Source organism: Pantherophis guttatus, chromosome 11 (genome assembly GCF_059756535.1).
Source record: "Pantherophis guttatus breed Tessera chromosome 11, ASM5975653v1, whole genome shotgun sequence".
NCBI lineage: Eukaryota > Metazoa > Chordata > Lepidosauria > Squamata > Colubridae > Pantherophis > Pantherophis guttatus.
The window spans coordinates 15,071,146-15,087,900 of record NC_142073.1 but is presented as its reverse complement, the minus strand read 5'-3'; the positions used below and the strand labels follow the sequence as shown (position 1 = coordinate 15,087,900).

Genomic DNA, 16,755 nt, shown 5'->3' with positions numbered 1-16,755 from the left:
GTAGCCAATAGCTTATGTCTGAATGAAGATCTGGTTCCTTGAGAATCGAAAATTGAACATTTCCTCATAAGGAAATACAATTGTATGAGAGTCTTTTATTTTTTCTTATTTTGATAGTTTTAGCTTCCTTGTAAGTCCAAATCAAGTGCAGTGTTTTGAAATGAAGGACATGAAATGGTTACATTTCATTAATTTTGGAATATATATCTTTGTTGGATCTTATATCCTGAATGCAAAAAACACTGAGGATAAAAAAAAACCCTGCTCTTTTATCAGTTCAAACCGTGTTAAGATTCTCTCGTAAGATACAGCTTGTTTGAATCCCTTGCGTGGGCCATGCTGTACTAAATGAAGTCCATAGAAAACACATTTCTGAGGAAAGTTATGCATGACTCTATTTTTCTGCCCTTTTCACTCTGGCTCTCAGAGCGTCACATTTAGTGATAATGCAGAATATGTTCTTCCATTTTGCTTTGTCCATATGTTCTGTTTGCTCGTTAGATAAATAACATCTACATACAGTTAATTATCACAGGAACCACAGAATCAAAGAGAAGTTAGAGGCATCCAAGTTCAAATTACAGCGAAACACTGTTTTCTTCTGCAAGTCTTTTAAGGTTTATAGGTTAACTCCAGGTTTACCCGGAGATGTCCTCTCCTGAAAATCAGACAGCTCCAATCTAATGTACTCAGTTTAATAAACTGACTTCCTCATTATGCACCAGTTTTATGTTTGGATTGCTCTCATGGTATATGGTCTCAATTGCCCACCTGTGCAACCACACAGCCCTTAATAGATTTGCTCAGATGTTACTAAGGGCATTGCTGGAAGTTAATAAGATTACAAAGATGACCTTATAAACATTTTTTGGGGGGGTTAACCCAAATAAAATGTAACACAACAAAACCAGTTCAGTCTCTCAGGTCACCCCTGCTGGTGCAAAGATGTTAATAGGTTATGTGTGGGTGGAAGGAAACACTTTTCAATAAAGGTTCAGAAGCCCATAAAGACATTTACATCAAAATTAGTTCAATTGATAGCATAAAATCTGTTTCCAGTTAATGGTCTCATACTGTTTCCTGAAGAGCGAACAGATTTGGTTTCATGACACCTACATTATTCATCCAAATTATGAGCTGGGTTTGCCTGAGATAAGTTTCTCACAATTTTCTATAACACACATTAAAGTCCGGGCCATATGGATACCATCAAGCCAATTTACATCTTCCCTGTTAAGAGTTGTGCTGTATTAGATGAAAAGCCAATAGAGTTGATTGTTTTGATCGCAATTCTGATTTTGATCAAGATAAAAACCTGTCTCTTTAGGTTCTCTAATAATCATTTACGTAATTTACTAATAGAAAGGTTTGATAAAATCATGAAAGGAACTATTATCGTTCCATTCATCTAACATCCTATAAGAAACCCAATCTAGGACACTACACGTTCCCACAATTTTGCTATGGAATTTTGATTTGAAACCAGTTATGTTGAATAACTTCATCAAAAATTGCCGATCCAGTTCAATGCGCTGAATGTAAGTAGATGTCTTCAGATCAAATCGGCAGTTTGGTGGGCTTTTGCAGTGTTACACAATTTGACCAAACCAAAATTGTGATTCAATCTGAATTTATTCAACTGTCCAAGTGACAATTCAAGTTTGATTTGACTGGAATCACTGAGAGAATTTGAATCAAATCTATATAAATCCATATCCATATCCATATCAATTGATATCTATTAATCTATCCTTCTACAGTGCACACAAGTTGAGCCACAAGTAAACTTAGCTTTCATATATATTTTCTACTTTTAGTGTGGGAAATAAGAACAGGAACAGGGGTGAAATCCAGCAGGTTCTGACAGGTTCTTGAGAACCAGTAGCGGAAATTTTGAGTAGTTCGGAGAACTGGCAAATACCACTTCTGGCTGGCCCCAGAGTGGGATGGGAATGGAGATTTTGCAATATCCTTCCCCCAGGAGTGGGGAGGGAATGGGGATTTTGCAGTATCCTTCCCCTGGAGTGGGGAAGGAATGGAGATTTTACACTATTCTTCCCCTGCCGCGCCCACCAAACCACGCCCACAGAACCAGTAGTAAAAAAAATGGATTTCACCAGTGAACAGGAACTCCTGTTCAAGGCGTACCCAAACTGTGTAAAATGTTATAAACTGAGAGACAAGAGAGACAAATGCTTTGAAAGACACCAGAAACATTAAATACAAAACTATCCAACATGGATAAACTCCACAGCTAATTAAGTGGCAAACGACATTTGAAGAAGTCACAGTTTTTAATCCAGTAGCTAATGACACCTTCAGGATCTTGCCCATCAATGGGTCTTAAGAAGCTTGTGGAAAAAGCTGGTATTATAACCATTATAACCATATGCTACAGAGATTAAGGAATTATTAGTTCTGGATCTGAACTAATATTCATTGGCAAATCTTTTTCGTAAATGAAATGGAAAGCTTTCATTTCTTGGAAAGCTATCCTTCTACAGTGCAAACAACTTAAGCCACAGGTAAACTTTCATTTTACACTCTTCGTTTGAGAATGAAAGGGAAAGCTCCTAGTTGAGTCCTGATGCTTCAGCAAAGCATGCAGAAAACCCTAAATTCAGCGCCTGACATATCCAGTTAAAAAGGGTTACATTTAGCGCATAGTGAAAGTAGCATGAAACTTTAAAGAACTGTTGTGGTCTGCCAGCAGCCTGCAGAGCTGGCAGCAGAGTTGGACAGCGATGAGACTGAGGAAAAACAGGGGCCAGTCCTGGAGGCTGGGGAAGGCCCAGATGAGGGCTCTGTGTCGGAGGCAGAGATGGGGCCAGGGTCATTGAGAAGTGATGTGTGGACTTCGGAGCCTCCAGAGGCTGACAGTAGAGAGGCAGAGGAACAGGAGGAGCCTGTTCCTAGTGCACATATGAGAAGAGCTGCCAGAAGGCAAGAGCAGCTAAAGCAGAGAGGACGACTCGGGAGTAGGGCCAAGAGATGATTGCCCCCCCCCCATAAGGCTTCAAAGACCAGCAATGGCTCTTGGCCTCTTTGCTGGAAAACAATGTTGATAAACTTGGTTTTATCTTGCTCAGCGTCCTCTGCTTCTGAACTTTTGCCAAGAGAAGCCTTTGTCAGTTTGTCTAATTATCCCAAGGTCAGGTGATAAACTGTGGAATTTTGAAGAATTTGCTTTAATTTAGTTTGGACTATGCTGAGAATGAGGTAATTCTCAGCTGTTCTAATAAAGTCTGTTTGTTTTTGAACTGTTTGTATTTAATACTAACTACTTGGGCCTGGGTCACAACAAGAACTTTGCCTGGGAAAGATAGACAACATGATCAGGAGATGTATACAATCACCATTTTTTAAATCAGATTATATTTTTAGGGTGTTGGGATGATTTATTCAACGTGAGTAAATTCTTAACATTTCATTCATATTCTTAATAGGCCAATTTCTTGTCGGTTGGTTGGTTTTTAAACAAGAGAAACGTGATGCTGTAAATTGTTGTCATGTTTTCAGGTTTCAATTTGGAGGACTCCCAGTTTTGAAGTAGACCTCATGCTACAGTCCATCACTATGGCTTAGACAAATATAAAACTGTAAAAGACAGACCTGGAAGCCATCTTTTACATTTGGATCTTGATTTATTACTGAGGGAAATTGGGAGGGGGGATTGTATGGAGCATGGGTGATATGTAGTCATAATAGCATTCCTTTCTCAGAAAGTCAAGGCCGTCTTGCCCTGGACCTGGGAGGCTGGACCTGGGAGGCATCTCCAGTTGGGACAGTGGTTTGATTGGATCATGTGATAGACTTGTGGGTGTTGGGCAGGGACTTGAACTTTCCTTTGGATGGGGAAAACCTGGAAACTTTCAGATTCGGGTTTTCCTAGATGTGCCAATATGACATCTCTAATAAAGACTTGAGGAAAAGCCTCCAGAACCCGGGGAGGGCAAAAACTCCCCCCGCTGTGGTGCAGGAGACTGACTAGGCCACACCCCTCATGGCCACGCCCACCCAGCAACCGGGCAGAGAACCCCATGCTAAAATTTTTGACAAAGGAGCAGATAAATGCATATCTCTGGAGTCGCAGAAAAAGAACAAATAGCAAAAAAAAAAAGGTATAAGAAATAATGAATGAAACAGCTACAGGTCTCCAGAAAGACAATAAAAGCCACAGAATGAGGAAACAATGATCCAACAGATCATGGTTTTCTAGTATGTGTATGTTTATACGTATGGTGTGGAGATTAAAGCACCTGACTAGAAACTGAGAGACTGTGAGTTCCAGAATCGTCTTGGCACAAATCCAGCTGCGTGGTCTTGGAATTGAAGGCGCTAATATGGTAAATCAGCCACCTATCTGCCCTTCTCAATTTCAGGAAGGGAAAAGAAATAGTTTCCTTATCGCATCTTTCTTTGCGATTTAAGTACAGTCAGTTAGGATAGAGTTCACCAGAGAGGTTTTTCTATAGTAAAAAAAAAAAAAAGGATAGTCATATATTCATTTCAGCCACTAGCTAAGCGTAAGAATATACACTCCTCTCATGTGCTTTTCTTTTAAATTCTTCTCTCTGGAAAAAAAGAAAATAATAATAGAAAATTCTCTTTCGTGGAAAACATTTTTGGGTTTTTTTCCTGCACAACCTAAGAGAGGCTTTCTCTGTGCAAACATCTACTTTGTCACTCAGCTTTGTAGCCTGCCCCACCGTTGTTGAATATTCTCTGTATTTTGTTTTTTTTAAAAAACAAAACCTTACTCCCCTCAAAAAAAAAAAAAGAATATTCTCTGTATTTATTTCACCTCTGGTGAACATAGATATTATAAAATCTGCAAAACTATTTCCTCAGAGAGGCAGTGAGAACTCGGTATCATTTATATGTTTTATGCATGGAAGCCTCTGGAAAGTTTAAAAGTTTAAAATTCGGAGTGCCACAAACTGCTGGAAACTCTTTGATCAGTTACTTCTGGCTTTCCAACAACTGCATGCAAAACCTCATAAAAACACTCATGGTGCACATCATTTATTATCATACTTATTGCTGAGAGGTGCTCAGATTATCAAAACAAGGGGGCACTTTTTTCAGCAAATTACTCATCTTTGTATGGTAAAGAAGAAGGTTTCTTGAATAACCAATTGCTTACTTTTTTAATGCAAGATGATTTTATATATATATCAGAGGTGGGTTTCAGCAGGTTCTGACCAGTTCTGGAGAACCGGTAGTGGAAATTTTGAGTAGTTCGGAGAACCGGTAGTAAAAATTCTGACTGGCCCCGCCCCCATCTATTCTCTGCCTCCCAATTTCCAGCTGATCGGGAGGAAATGGGGATTTTGCAGTAATCTTCCCCTGGATTGGGGAGGGAATGGAGATTATACAGTATCCTTCCTCTGCCACGCCCACCAAGCCACACCCATCAAGTCATGCCACGCCCACCAAGCCACGCCCACATAACCGGCAGTAAAAAAAAATTGAGACCCACCACTGATATATATATATATAATTATCTTGCATTAAAAAGTAAACAATTGGTTATTCAAGAAATCTATATATATTCAAGAAATCTATATTATAATTGTGTTGCAGAGGCATATACAGCAAATAAATTTAATAAATTACTAAGTAAGTAAGTAAGTAAGTAAGTAAATTCCCTAATACCAGCAGGAGACTGAATTTTATGTCAAAAATTGTCCTCCAAAGAAGATTGAAGTACATTGTATGTATTATGTTTTGAGTAGTAAGAGCTTCTAACTCAACAATGCCATTCATCAGGGAGAAGAGCCTCTCTTATTTCTTGCAGTTTTAAGTATGTGTATTCATCTGAAATTTAAAGAGGGCATTTATAAGGAAGGAAGGAAGGAAGGAAGGAAGGAAGGAAGGAAGGAAGGAAGGAAGGAAGGAGAAAAGGAAGGAAGGAATATAATTCTTTATTCTTTATTGGCCAAGTGTGATTGGACACACAAGGAATTTGTCTTGGTGCATACGCTCCATAAAAGAAAAGATACATTCGTCAAGAATCATAAAGTACAAGGAATCATGAGGGAGGGAGGGAGGGAGGGAGGGAGGGAGGGAGGGAGGAAGGAAGGAAGGAAGGAAGGAAGGAAGGAAGGAAGGAAGGAGGGAAGGAAGGAATTCCTAAGTATAAAATACTAAGAAATAAATAAAATGTAGCAAAACACACACACACACACACACACACACACACACACACACACACACACAATAATATTGCCTGAACCATTCAAATGAAGAGCAGAAAACATAACATTGTATGGCACACTGAAGGGCCATTTGAATCTAAAGAGTTCCACAATATTGCTTCCTGCAGCACAGTTCCTGACTGGCAGTATTAAAAACGCTGATTCTACTCAAGAGCATATCTGTATGTATGCAAGGAGAGATTAAGAGAGAAAACATCTTCATAGACATCTTGTGCATTAGAAACATCACACCCTCTGCACATTGAACTCCTCCTGTTTATTTAAAACCTCCTCCTCCTCAATTGAGACATTCAAATCCAGAAAATAGAATGATTCTGACTTAATTCCCTGTTAACTCTAAAGACAGATTGCAATGTTGCAATGTCTCTCACAGGATGAAAATGGTAAACCTCAAGTTTTCTTGTCCTGTTTTAAGGATCAACTATGCAAAGATAGGGCACTTTTATCTTAAAAGAATCGAGCGTATCTTTCACTCATCCCTTATCTATTGTCCTTCTCAGCCAAATCTAGAATCTAAACACGTGAAGCTGCATTTTTCCCTCATTTAATACTACGGAATCTCCTCCCTTCCCTCTGCTTCCTTGTTAGTTCTTCTTCTCCCTTTGATTTTAAAGCCTTCAGGCAAGGACTCTAACTTTTTTTTTTCAAGACTTTGTTTGCTAAAAATGGCACATGGACCTGCTTTGAACGATGTTATCGTGGTTCATCTAGCCTAATATATAACCTAAACTCTGAAGACTATACAATGCTTCTCGGAATCTTGCAGGAACTGCCACAGAGCTCCACAATTATTCCCAAATGGTAAATATTAATGTGAGAGAAGTACACAGGGGGTCCTTAGCCCAAAAGTTCTAGAATCTACTCTGAGGGACACTCCAAGGCTAGGAGAAAAACATATTTCATGGCACTCCTTAAGAAGATAGATTTAGAATGAGAATATGGATTAAAGCATTGGATGCTTTAACTGGGCATATTCTGATGCTCAGCCACAACTTTAAACCTGAATTATTGCAGAAAGTCTATAAATGGGGGAAAATCTTGAATGCTGCCTTAAGCTTTTTACTAGGATATAAATGAAACCAATTACTAAGAAAAAGATAAATTTATCATTCCAAACTGGAGATGTCAGAGATTAAAAATCTAGTCCCTTAGGTGCAAAGCACGTATTTTCTCAGTAACCTTTTCTTCTCTACATTTGTGTGTAAGTAGGTAAATTGGTTTATTTTTGTAATCACAAGTGATAACATAAGAATGCCATAAAATTCAATAAAAATAATAAATAGTTTCTCTGTGCACACAACTTTTTTGCCTCCATAAAAGTACCACAACTGAGGTTTTATGACTGTAAAAAATAATTTGCATTCACAAACACTACCAAAATGAGTTCCTGTTCTTCATAAAGCAGACTATTTAACTACAACGAGCTGTTTGCTTTTTTTCCACTTACCACCTTAGTTGCCTCAACAAAATTTATAAATGTCCTCCCTTCATTTTAATGTTTCTATTTTGTCAGCCCTTTAGGTGGAAGAGTGAGAAATGACTCACCTGTTTATGCTCTACAAATTGGCTAATATTAGCAGCCATCCACCTACACATTATATTTAAATGCAGGACACAAAACAGCATTGGGGTAGCATTCTTCTTTTCTCATTTCACAAATGAAAGTTGGTTGACATTCCAAAGCACTTACCTGTGTGTGGCTCAACTGAAAAATAAGGTTGTCCTTCCAAAATACTGTAGACTAGCTTAGCACTGTTTCCATAAACAGGATCATCTGCATCGGTGGCTGTCACTTTAGTAACGTAAGTACCTAAGGACAAACAGAAACAATATTGGATTTTGTTCAAGGCTCTGAAATATCAGTGCCACTATAACTTTGAATGGTCACTGAACAAAAGCTTGTGAGTTGAGGACTACCTGGAATCAGGAAAGCAATGAACAGAATGAAACATTCATGTTCGGACATAATAAACCTCTCGTTGCAAATGAAGAGAACAGTGGAATCTCTCAGTAAAACAATGATGCGAACAAACCAAGAAAGCAAGTAAGAAACCAGGAAAGAATGATAAAGGCTTGGGGATGGTCTGCAAACTCCAAACTCCCCAGATCTGAATATCTCAAATATGCAAAGCCCTTAAGGATATTTAAGAATGTTTCTAATCTGGAAGTATGCTTCAAGGAAGAAGAGAGGGAGGGGGAACCCAAATTAGTAGAAAAATATTTAAGTTGGCTACAGGAAATGTTTTGAAGTCATCATTTCTGTCAAAGGAACAGTTGTTAAATGACTCCCAAATTGGTATAGGAGAATCTAGTTTGTGGTTTTCTTCCATGCTGTCTTGGAAAATAGATTTAACTCATGTTAGGCAAAATAAAGAAAAAAAAAGAAAACAACAACTCATCAGCTCATCAAAGTAGAAACAGATAAATCCACGCAGGTACCTCCCAAGCCATTAGAAGCTCAAATATGAATATAATTCTTCCAGTAATCATACTAACAGAATAAGAAAGCAGGATGACCATTTAACCTGGAAGATAAATATTCTTTCTTCATATCATACCAATGCGGTCCTGTACATAGTAAATATTGTATTAATCTTGTTTTAATGGTGGTAGATTCAGTAGTGAAATGTTTATCCTTGTGCACGGATGCAAGCATTAATCGATTTAATTAGATTTATTAGGCTGCACACCATAGTCATGTCTCGTATTTCCAGGAGTTCCTTTGCACTGAAGCAATAGCACACACTCACTTGATGCTTCCATTAGAATTGTCAAGACAGGGCCAAGCTGCCTTGATCAAGGGGGTTCCTTTGCTTCACAAAAACGTGAGTCCAGAAACCACATTTGACAGCCAAAGCAAAGCACAGCGTTCAGTTTGCTCTGCCAATTAGAAGCCGTGTGTTGTGACACTGTTCAAAAGAGCTTAGAAATCTGCTTTGATCAATGTGATTTGTCCCTTTGAGGCTTTCTGCAGCCCTAATATTTATGTGCCATCCTTTTGGGGGGGTTTTTTGTTAAAAAAATCCACCGCACATGCAACATTGAGGTTCTGTATCCTAAAATGTTAATTCAACAATATAAATAAAATATTTTAAAGCCAGACTCCCTTCCGCAGTCAAAGAGCTAATCTGAAAGAGGCATCAAAATTTTAAAAGCAGGCGGTAATCACCATTTGCAGCTCCGCGGAGCACATTGAAGAGTTTGGGAATTAAAATGAGAAAGCCTTTTGCATCGGTTCATCAAGGCCTACAATACAGATAAAATCCAAAAAAAAGTCCTCTCCTGAAGAGATAAAGAATTAAGACAGACGAAGCATCTACCAGGGCAGATTTAGAGCAGCAGAAAATCTATGTTGATCTGTACAAATCTAGGCAGATCCCAAAACAATGTTGCTTGAAAAGCAGAACAAAACCTGAATTGTTTTTATTAGGTATAATATCAGAAAAACTTGATAAGAAAAGTATGTATATAATATTACATGTCTTAACAGCAGCGAGGATTATTTTTGCATAATATTGGAAAAGTGATTACCGCGAGATTAAGAAATAGTGAAGAAGATAGTAGATTGTGCAGAAATGGATAGATTGACATTGAAAATTAAACAGAAAGAGGAGGTAGAATATTATCAAACAGGGAATTTATTTTACCAATGGTTGGAAAAAAGGGGTGGAGATTAAGAATGTAATTTGTATTGTTAAGCAAATTAAATACCCATATTTATGAAGCACTAAGAAATGTATTTAATAGAAAATCAATAAAAGGGGGAAAAAAAGAAAAAAGAAAAGCAGGACAAAATGAAAGAGCGACTAATACAACCAGGAGGAGTATGTTACCAAGCAAATACATCTGCTGTAGAGGTGGGTTTCAGGAGGTTCTGACCAGTTCTGGAGAACCGGTAGCGGAAATTTTGAGTAGTTTGGAGAAACGGTAAATATCACCTCTGACTGGCCCCACCCCCGTCTATTCTCTTGTCTCCCAAGTCCCAGTTGATCGGGAGTAATTGGGGTTTTTGCAGTATCCTTCCCTTGGAGTGGGGTAAGAATGGGGATTTTACAGTATCCTTTCCCTGCCATGCCCACCAAGCCACGCCCACCAAGCCAGGCCATGCCTACCAAACCATGTTCACAGAACCAGTAGTAAAAAATTTTGAATCCCACCACTGAATCTGTTGGAATATCATGATTAAAATTTTGTCTCTATTGAGAGCCATTTTATGATTGAAAATGATAGCATCTAAAATAGGGATCTTGGAACACTGGTAACTTTGCTTTGAGGAAGGCAGTCCCTCTTTTGGCTCTAATTCTTAAGTGACCAAACAGCAATGATGACCATGATATATTGATATTTGATAATATTTCAAGGTGGACCTCAAACCATACAACAAAATGCAATAAACACTAAATCTTAAATTATGATCAAAGAAATGAAGCTGTACTATAACTTTAAATGCAGAAAGCATAACAAGCCATTCAGAAAGATGTGACAGATGATAAAAAAACATACAAAACACCCTAATTGATCATGTATTAAGAACAGAATCAAATGTAACAAACTTCCTCTTTCTCCACTCCAAAAAAATATTAGAACCTGGAACAGGTATTGTTAAATCTGGTAGCCAAATCTAAAAAAGGCAAATCACAATTATATAGCAATAGCAATAGCACTTAGACTTATATACTGCTTTACAGTGCTTTACAGCGCCTCTCTAAGCGGTTTACAGAGTCAGCATATTGTCCCCAACAATTTGGCTCCTCATTTTACCCACCTCTGAAAAATGGAAGGCTGAGTCAACTTTGAGCCTAGTGAGAATCGAATTGCCAAATTGCAGGCAGCTGGCAGTCAGCAGAAGTAGCCTGCAGTACTGCACTCTAACCACTGCGCCACCATGGCTCATATATGGGGATGGATTGGGCATTCCAAAAGCCCAATGTATTTAAAAGAAATATAATTTCAAATAAATACCTTTCAGGTAAAACTTTCTAAAACAAGTAACATGACATATTAAAAATCCTAACAGAGTATAGAAATTGTATCAATTAAAAAACCTGAACCAAACTAATTACTAGCACCAAATCAATGACAGCAAAAGAATAGAAAATACAACCATGCTCCTAAGAAGACATTGCAAAATAATAATAATAATAATAATAATAATAATAATAATAATAATAGTAATAGTAATAGTAATAATAATAGCAGCAGCAGTATTGAAGGAATATTTAAAGGTCAGGGAAGAAGATGCACTAGTATAGATGGTCCTCGACTTACAACAATTCATTTAGTGACCGTTTGAATTTACAACATCACTGAAAAAGTGACTTATGGTCATTTTTCATACCTATGACCGTTGCAGCATCCCCATAGTCACATGATCAAAATTTGGATGCTTGGCACTTGGTTCATATTTATCATGGCTGCAGTGTCCTGGGGTCACTTTTGCGTCCTTCGGAGGAGCAAAGTGAATGGGGAAGCCAGATTCACTTAAGAACCGTGTTACTAACTTAACAACTGCAATGATTCACTTAACAACTGTGGCAAGAAAGATCATAAAACAGAGCAAAAATCACTTAACAACTGTCTCACTTAGCAACAGAAATTTTGGGGTGAATTATGGTCATAAGTCGAGGACTACCTGTACACGAGAAAAATTCCTTGTAAAACCAGAGAAACCAAACTGGACTACCAGAAAGACCAAATGAAGAATAGAAAAGAGATACGGCAAGGCAAAGTATTACATGGCAAGTACATAAAAAAGACAAACAGATAATAACAAGACTTAAGAGCAGCAAATTTGAATGAAGAGAAAAAGGAGCTAATTCTGGTTGTACAAGACCAAGCCTTAAGAACAAATGCATAAAAAGCCAGAAAAGCAACAGCCAGAAAATGCCACCTCTGTAAAGAAGCTGAAGAAACAGTGGGATGTATAAGTTAGCTGCTGCAAGAAGATTGCACAGACTGACTGCAGACAATAGCATGGCAAAGTAGCAACAATGGTGTATTGGAAGATCTGCAAGAAATGCTTTTTTGGGGGGCAACTACCAGCCAGGCAACGAGGAAGGATTAAACAGGGAAATAGCTTTGAGTGGTTGCCCAGCTTCAAGAGACTGAGGACTAACCCCCTCCTCTAAATTCCAGGGAATATTGTCTGTCTGTTCCCAAGACAAAGCAGTCTCTGGAGATTCTTGTATTATAAAGGTAAAGGTTCCACTCACACATATGTGCTAGTCATTCCCCACTCTAGGGAGCGATGCTCATCTCCGTTTCAAAGCCAAAGAGACAGTGCTGTCCAAAGACATTTCCGTGGTCATGTGGCCGGCATGACTAAATGCCAAAGGTGCATAGAACTACTTGCATTTTTTACATGCTTTCGAACTGCTAGGTTGTCAGAAGCTGGGACAAGTAACAGGAGCTCACCCCATTACGTGGCACTAGGGATTCGAACCGCTGAACTGCTGACCTTTTGATCAACAAGCTCAGCTTCTTAGCCACTGGGCCACCACGTCCCTTCATTCTTGTATTATAGTATTATTATTATTGTAATTATTGTATTATTGTATTATACTGCATCCCTTCATTCTTGTATTATAGTAGAATGCAAAAAATTAGTTGACTTCAACCCTTCACATGTCCTCTGGTTGTTTACACACAATATCATTTGCCTGCAAGCAAGAACTGATAGGACCATTAAATAGATAAAGTAGTAGAAAATTAAGAAGCTTTGGGCCTTTAGAACAGATAAGGACCTTCCACATAATACCCCAGTCTTAACAATTGTTGACAAGAAATACAAAAAGGTTTGGATAGTGGGCATTGCAGTATCTCAAGACAGGAGAATAGAAATGAAAGAAAAATTAGAGAAAAAAATTTCAAAATACAAAGACTTGCAAATAATAGTACGATAATAGTACTTTAAGAAAGCAAAGGTAGTGCCAGGAGCAATAGGCAGCTTGAGTGCAATTCCAAAACATCCGGAGAACCATTTGAACATTGTCGGCATTGACAAAATCACCATCAGTCAATTACAAATGATACCTATACTTGGAACAGCTTACATCTTGCAACAGTATCTTTAATACCATTAAATAACAACATCTGCCTATCTTTGGAAGTCCTTGGAAAGGACTTGATAGATGGATAAAAATGCCAAATCCACAACTAGCTGACCGCGGCTGATCATAATCTTAATAAAAAAATCTTAATAAAAATTGGAAAAGAGGGAGGAAGGAAGGAAGGAAGGAAGGAAGGAAGGAAGGAAGGAAGGAAGGAAGGAAGGAAGGAAGGAAGGAAGGAAGGAAATCTACAGAGTAAGCTTTCTAGGTCTACTTCACATTTATAAGTATACCAGAAAACTCCTCGAAAGATAGTACTATATGCCAGATTCTCCAAGGCAGAGAACAGTAAGAAAATGAACTTTCAATAGAACTTCCATCTCCTTAGCAATTAAGAAATCTGGAACTACAAAATCAGCAAAAAGCAGCTTGGATGGCATCTTCAGAGGGTGAAGCTCATTACACTACAGATACAAGATGTCAATCAATTGGTTTTCTATTGTTGTCCAGATCACATTGTAAAATGACTGAGAAATTCAGCCAGTTGGAATTACTACATTGATTTCTGCTGGCCTTCATCTTGTTCCTTGACTTTTTCTGCAGTAAATCAAGTCCTATTAATTAATCATTTCCCCCCTGTTCAGTTTGAATTGATCTGCTTTAGCTGGACTGTTCTGGGAAAGGTCTGATAACAACTACATCCCCTGAATATCCTAGTTCCAGCATTGTCATCAATTAAACTAAAATCCACATCCTTTACATGTACAGATATCAACTTCCAGAATTCTCTAACCAACATGACCATTGAAATCTAGACATGTGAAGTCTACTTAGGTTGGCAAAGAGTTAAAATAGTAGTTTTCAACCTGTGGTCTGTGAACCCCAGGGCAGGGGGGGGGACACAATATCCTCACAGGTTATCTATCTGTGAAGGCTTGAAAAAATGTTATGATTTAAATCTTGAGTTATGTCTTAGGGGTCTGTGGGGAAGAAAAGGTTGAGAATGAGGTGGCTGGATGGAGTCACTGAAGCAGTAGGCATGAGCTTAAATGGACTCCAGAGGATGGTAGAGGACAGGAAGGCCTGGAGGAATGTTGTCCATGGGGTCGCGATGGGTCGGACACGACTTTGCAACTAACAACAACAACAAGGCCTGTAGTGCTTTGGAACTAACAAAATTATTCCTCGTTTAATATAAGATATTTTGTACATTTCATTGAGAAGCCAACTGATCCACGCTTCTTGGAATAAGAGGCAGAATGAAATTCAGCCAAGAGAGAACAGCTTTCAAAAGATGTCTAATAATTTGTTGCAAGCTGAGCCAAAAAAACAAAAAAAAGAGATTTTTCTTCAGAAAGTCTCAGTTTAAAATGCTGCATTTTAGAACATATTGCAAGGTGAGACTGTATGCATTGTAAAAGGGCTGGGCCATGCATGAATATATATAGCATAGGCTTCAACACAATTTCTTTCTATTCATAAAGTGGCTGGAGCTCTATGTTTTCCGTGTAAAAAAATCAGGGACAAATAATGTAATTTTATTTTAGAACAGTTACATTATTTGAAGTATCTTTTTAATACTTTGTAGAATGCAAAGCTACCTATCAGAACGAAGTGGACTTCCAAGCATTTGGGAAATAATCGTATCAAAGGGGTACAAAACTCTAGATGAATAATATAATATATTATATTCCATTTTAAGGTTTTTGCAGAAAGAGATTTCAAAGAACTTGGCCGTGGTTCAGCTGCTATATAGAAAACCAATGGTTTGAACGTGATATATTTTCTTTCTATCATTCCCAAGTACAACAGCTTGAGGTAGCTATAGCCAGATTCTGAATATCATTTATTTTCTCTTCAATCACTTCACTTCATTCAGTTTCTTTTACTTTGCATTGTTAAGAAAGTTCTTTCTTTAAAAGAAAAAGAAATAAAATCCCTTTCTTTAGCTTTTTCAAGTCACTCTTTTGATTTTGATTGCAGAAAAAGTGAAACCAATCAAATCTGAGTCAATTCTCCCAGCTTTGTTACCCACCTATCATTTACATCTATCTATTAGAAAAAGAGTGATGGCATTGCTTAGCATGTCATAAAAACAACTATCAATAAGAAAAAGTTGGTGGACAGAAGCTGATATGCATTCCTAGGCGCACAAACTTTGACACAAGTCCCAGTGCTTACTTCTGAATAGATGTGTTTAGCATCTCATTAAGACTTGGCTTCTCCACAGGGATTCAGCACCATTTCCAGGAATAAAATTCGGTTTTTCACTTCCAAATCAGTCATTCCAGCTCCAGAAATGGCGCAATAAATCCAATTGCCACAGGAACTGTCTAACTGAAATCAAATAATAATAAAAAGCTCATCTAAGTCCACTGGAAGCTCTACAAAGTAGCTAGCCAAAAATTTCTGGATACATAATGTAGGAGCATATAAGTGATTTCAGAGTGAAACTGTGAGTTAAGCCTGTATGTATATATGTATGTATGTATGTATGTACATGCACACATACATACACACACACAAATTATATATATATATATATAATATAATATAATATAATATAATATAATATAATATAATATAATATAATATAATATAATATAATATAATATAATATATATTCATATAATATATATATATATATATATATATATATATATATATATATATATATATATATATATATATATATATATATATATGTCTTTGGTTATTTGGGTTTTCTCCCGCGTAAAATTGGAGGTTTCTTGGCAACGTTTCGATGAAGTCTCATTCGTCATCTTCAGGCTGGTGTTCTTGGCTTCGTGCTTCTAGGAGCAATGTGTGTGATCGCAGCTGTTTCTTCCTTTTAACTGCCAGTGGGGGTGTGAACTGATTGGGTGGGAGCTTGGCTGTGTTCTGATTGGGCGGAGGTGTGTTCTGATTGGTTGGGGGTTTGGCTGTGCTCTGATTGGATGGGGGGTTGGCTGTGCTCTGATTGAATGGGTGTGTGTTCTGTTTAGGTGGGGGCTTGGTTGTGCTCGGGTTAGTCTGAGTAGCAGGGGGATTTGAGCTGGTGAGCTGTGTTGCTGTTGTTTGGCTTTGTGTTCGTGGCCGTGCCAACTCTTCATGGTGGGTGTCAGTCTGCTTCATGTATGGATTGGAGGGGTTTAAAGTGGCTAATGATGCAGCTGTGGTCTGGCTTCTGGTCCGGGGTCGTGTCTCATCATTAGTGTGGGTTTGAGTCTGCTTTCTGCGTGGATGTGTGGTGGTTGCATCCTGTATGGCTCTCGTGAGTGTGGGTCTGGTGTCATTCTTTGAAGATGACGAATGAGACTTCGTCGAAACGTCGCCAAGACACTTCCAATTTTACGTGGGAGAAGACCCGAATAACCAAAGACCTACATACAAACACCCGCGAAAACCTGAGAAAACCTATATATATATATATATATATATATATATATATATATATATATATATATATATATATATAACGTGAT

General features: G+C 38.0%; 1 protein-coding gene across 14 annotated transcripts in view; it reads right to left on the bottom strand.

The window, feature by feature from the left end:
• The window catches only part of CDH8 (cadherin 8), a 256,394-nt gene that overhangs the window by 119,112 nt on the left and 120,527 nt on the right, over positions 1 to 16,755 (bottom strand). For all 14 annotated transcript variants that reach the window (XM_087877214.1, XM_087877207.1, XM_087877209.1 and 11 more), the window contains one exon: positions 7,912 to 8,031. In XM_087877214.1, coding sequence (XP_087733340.1) covers positions 7,912 to 8,031 — 120 coding nt within the window. The remainder of the gene's footprint in view (positions 1 to 7,911; positions 8,032 to 16,755) is intronic.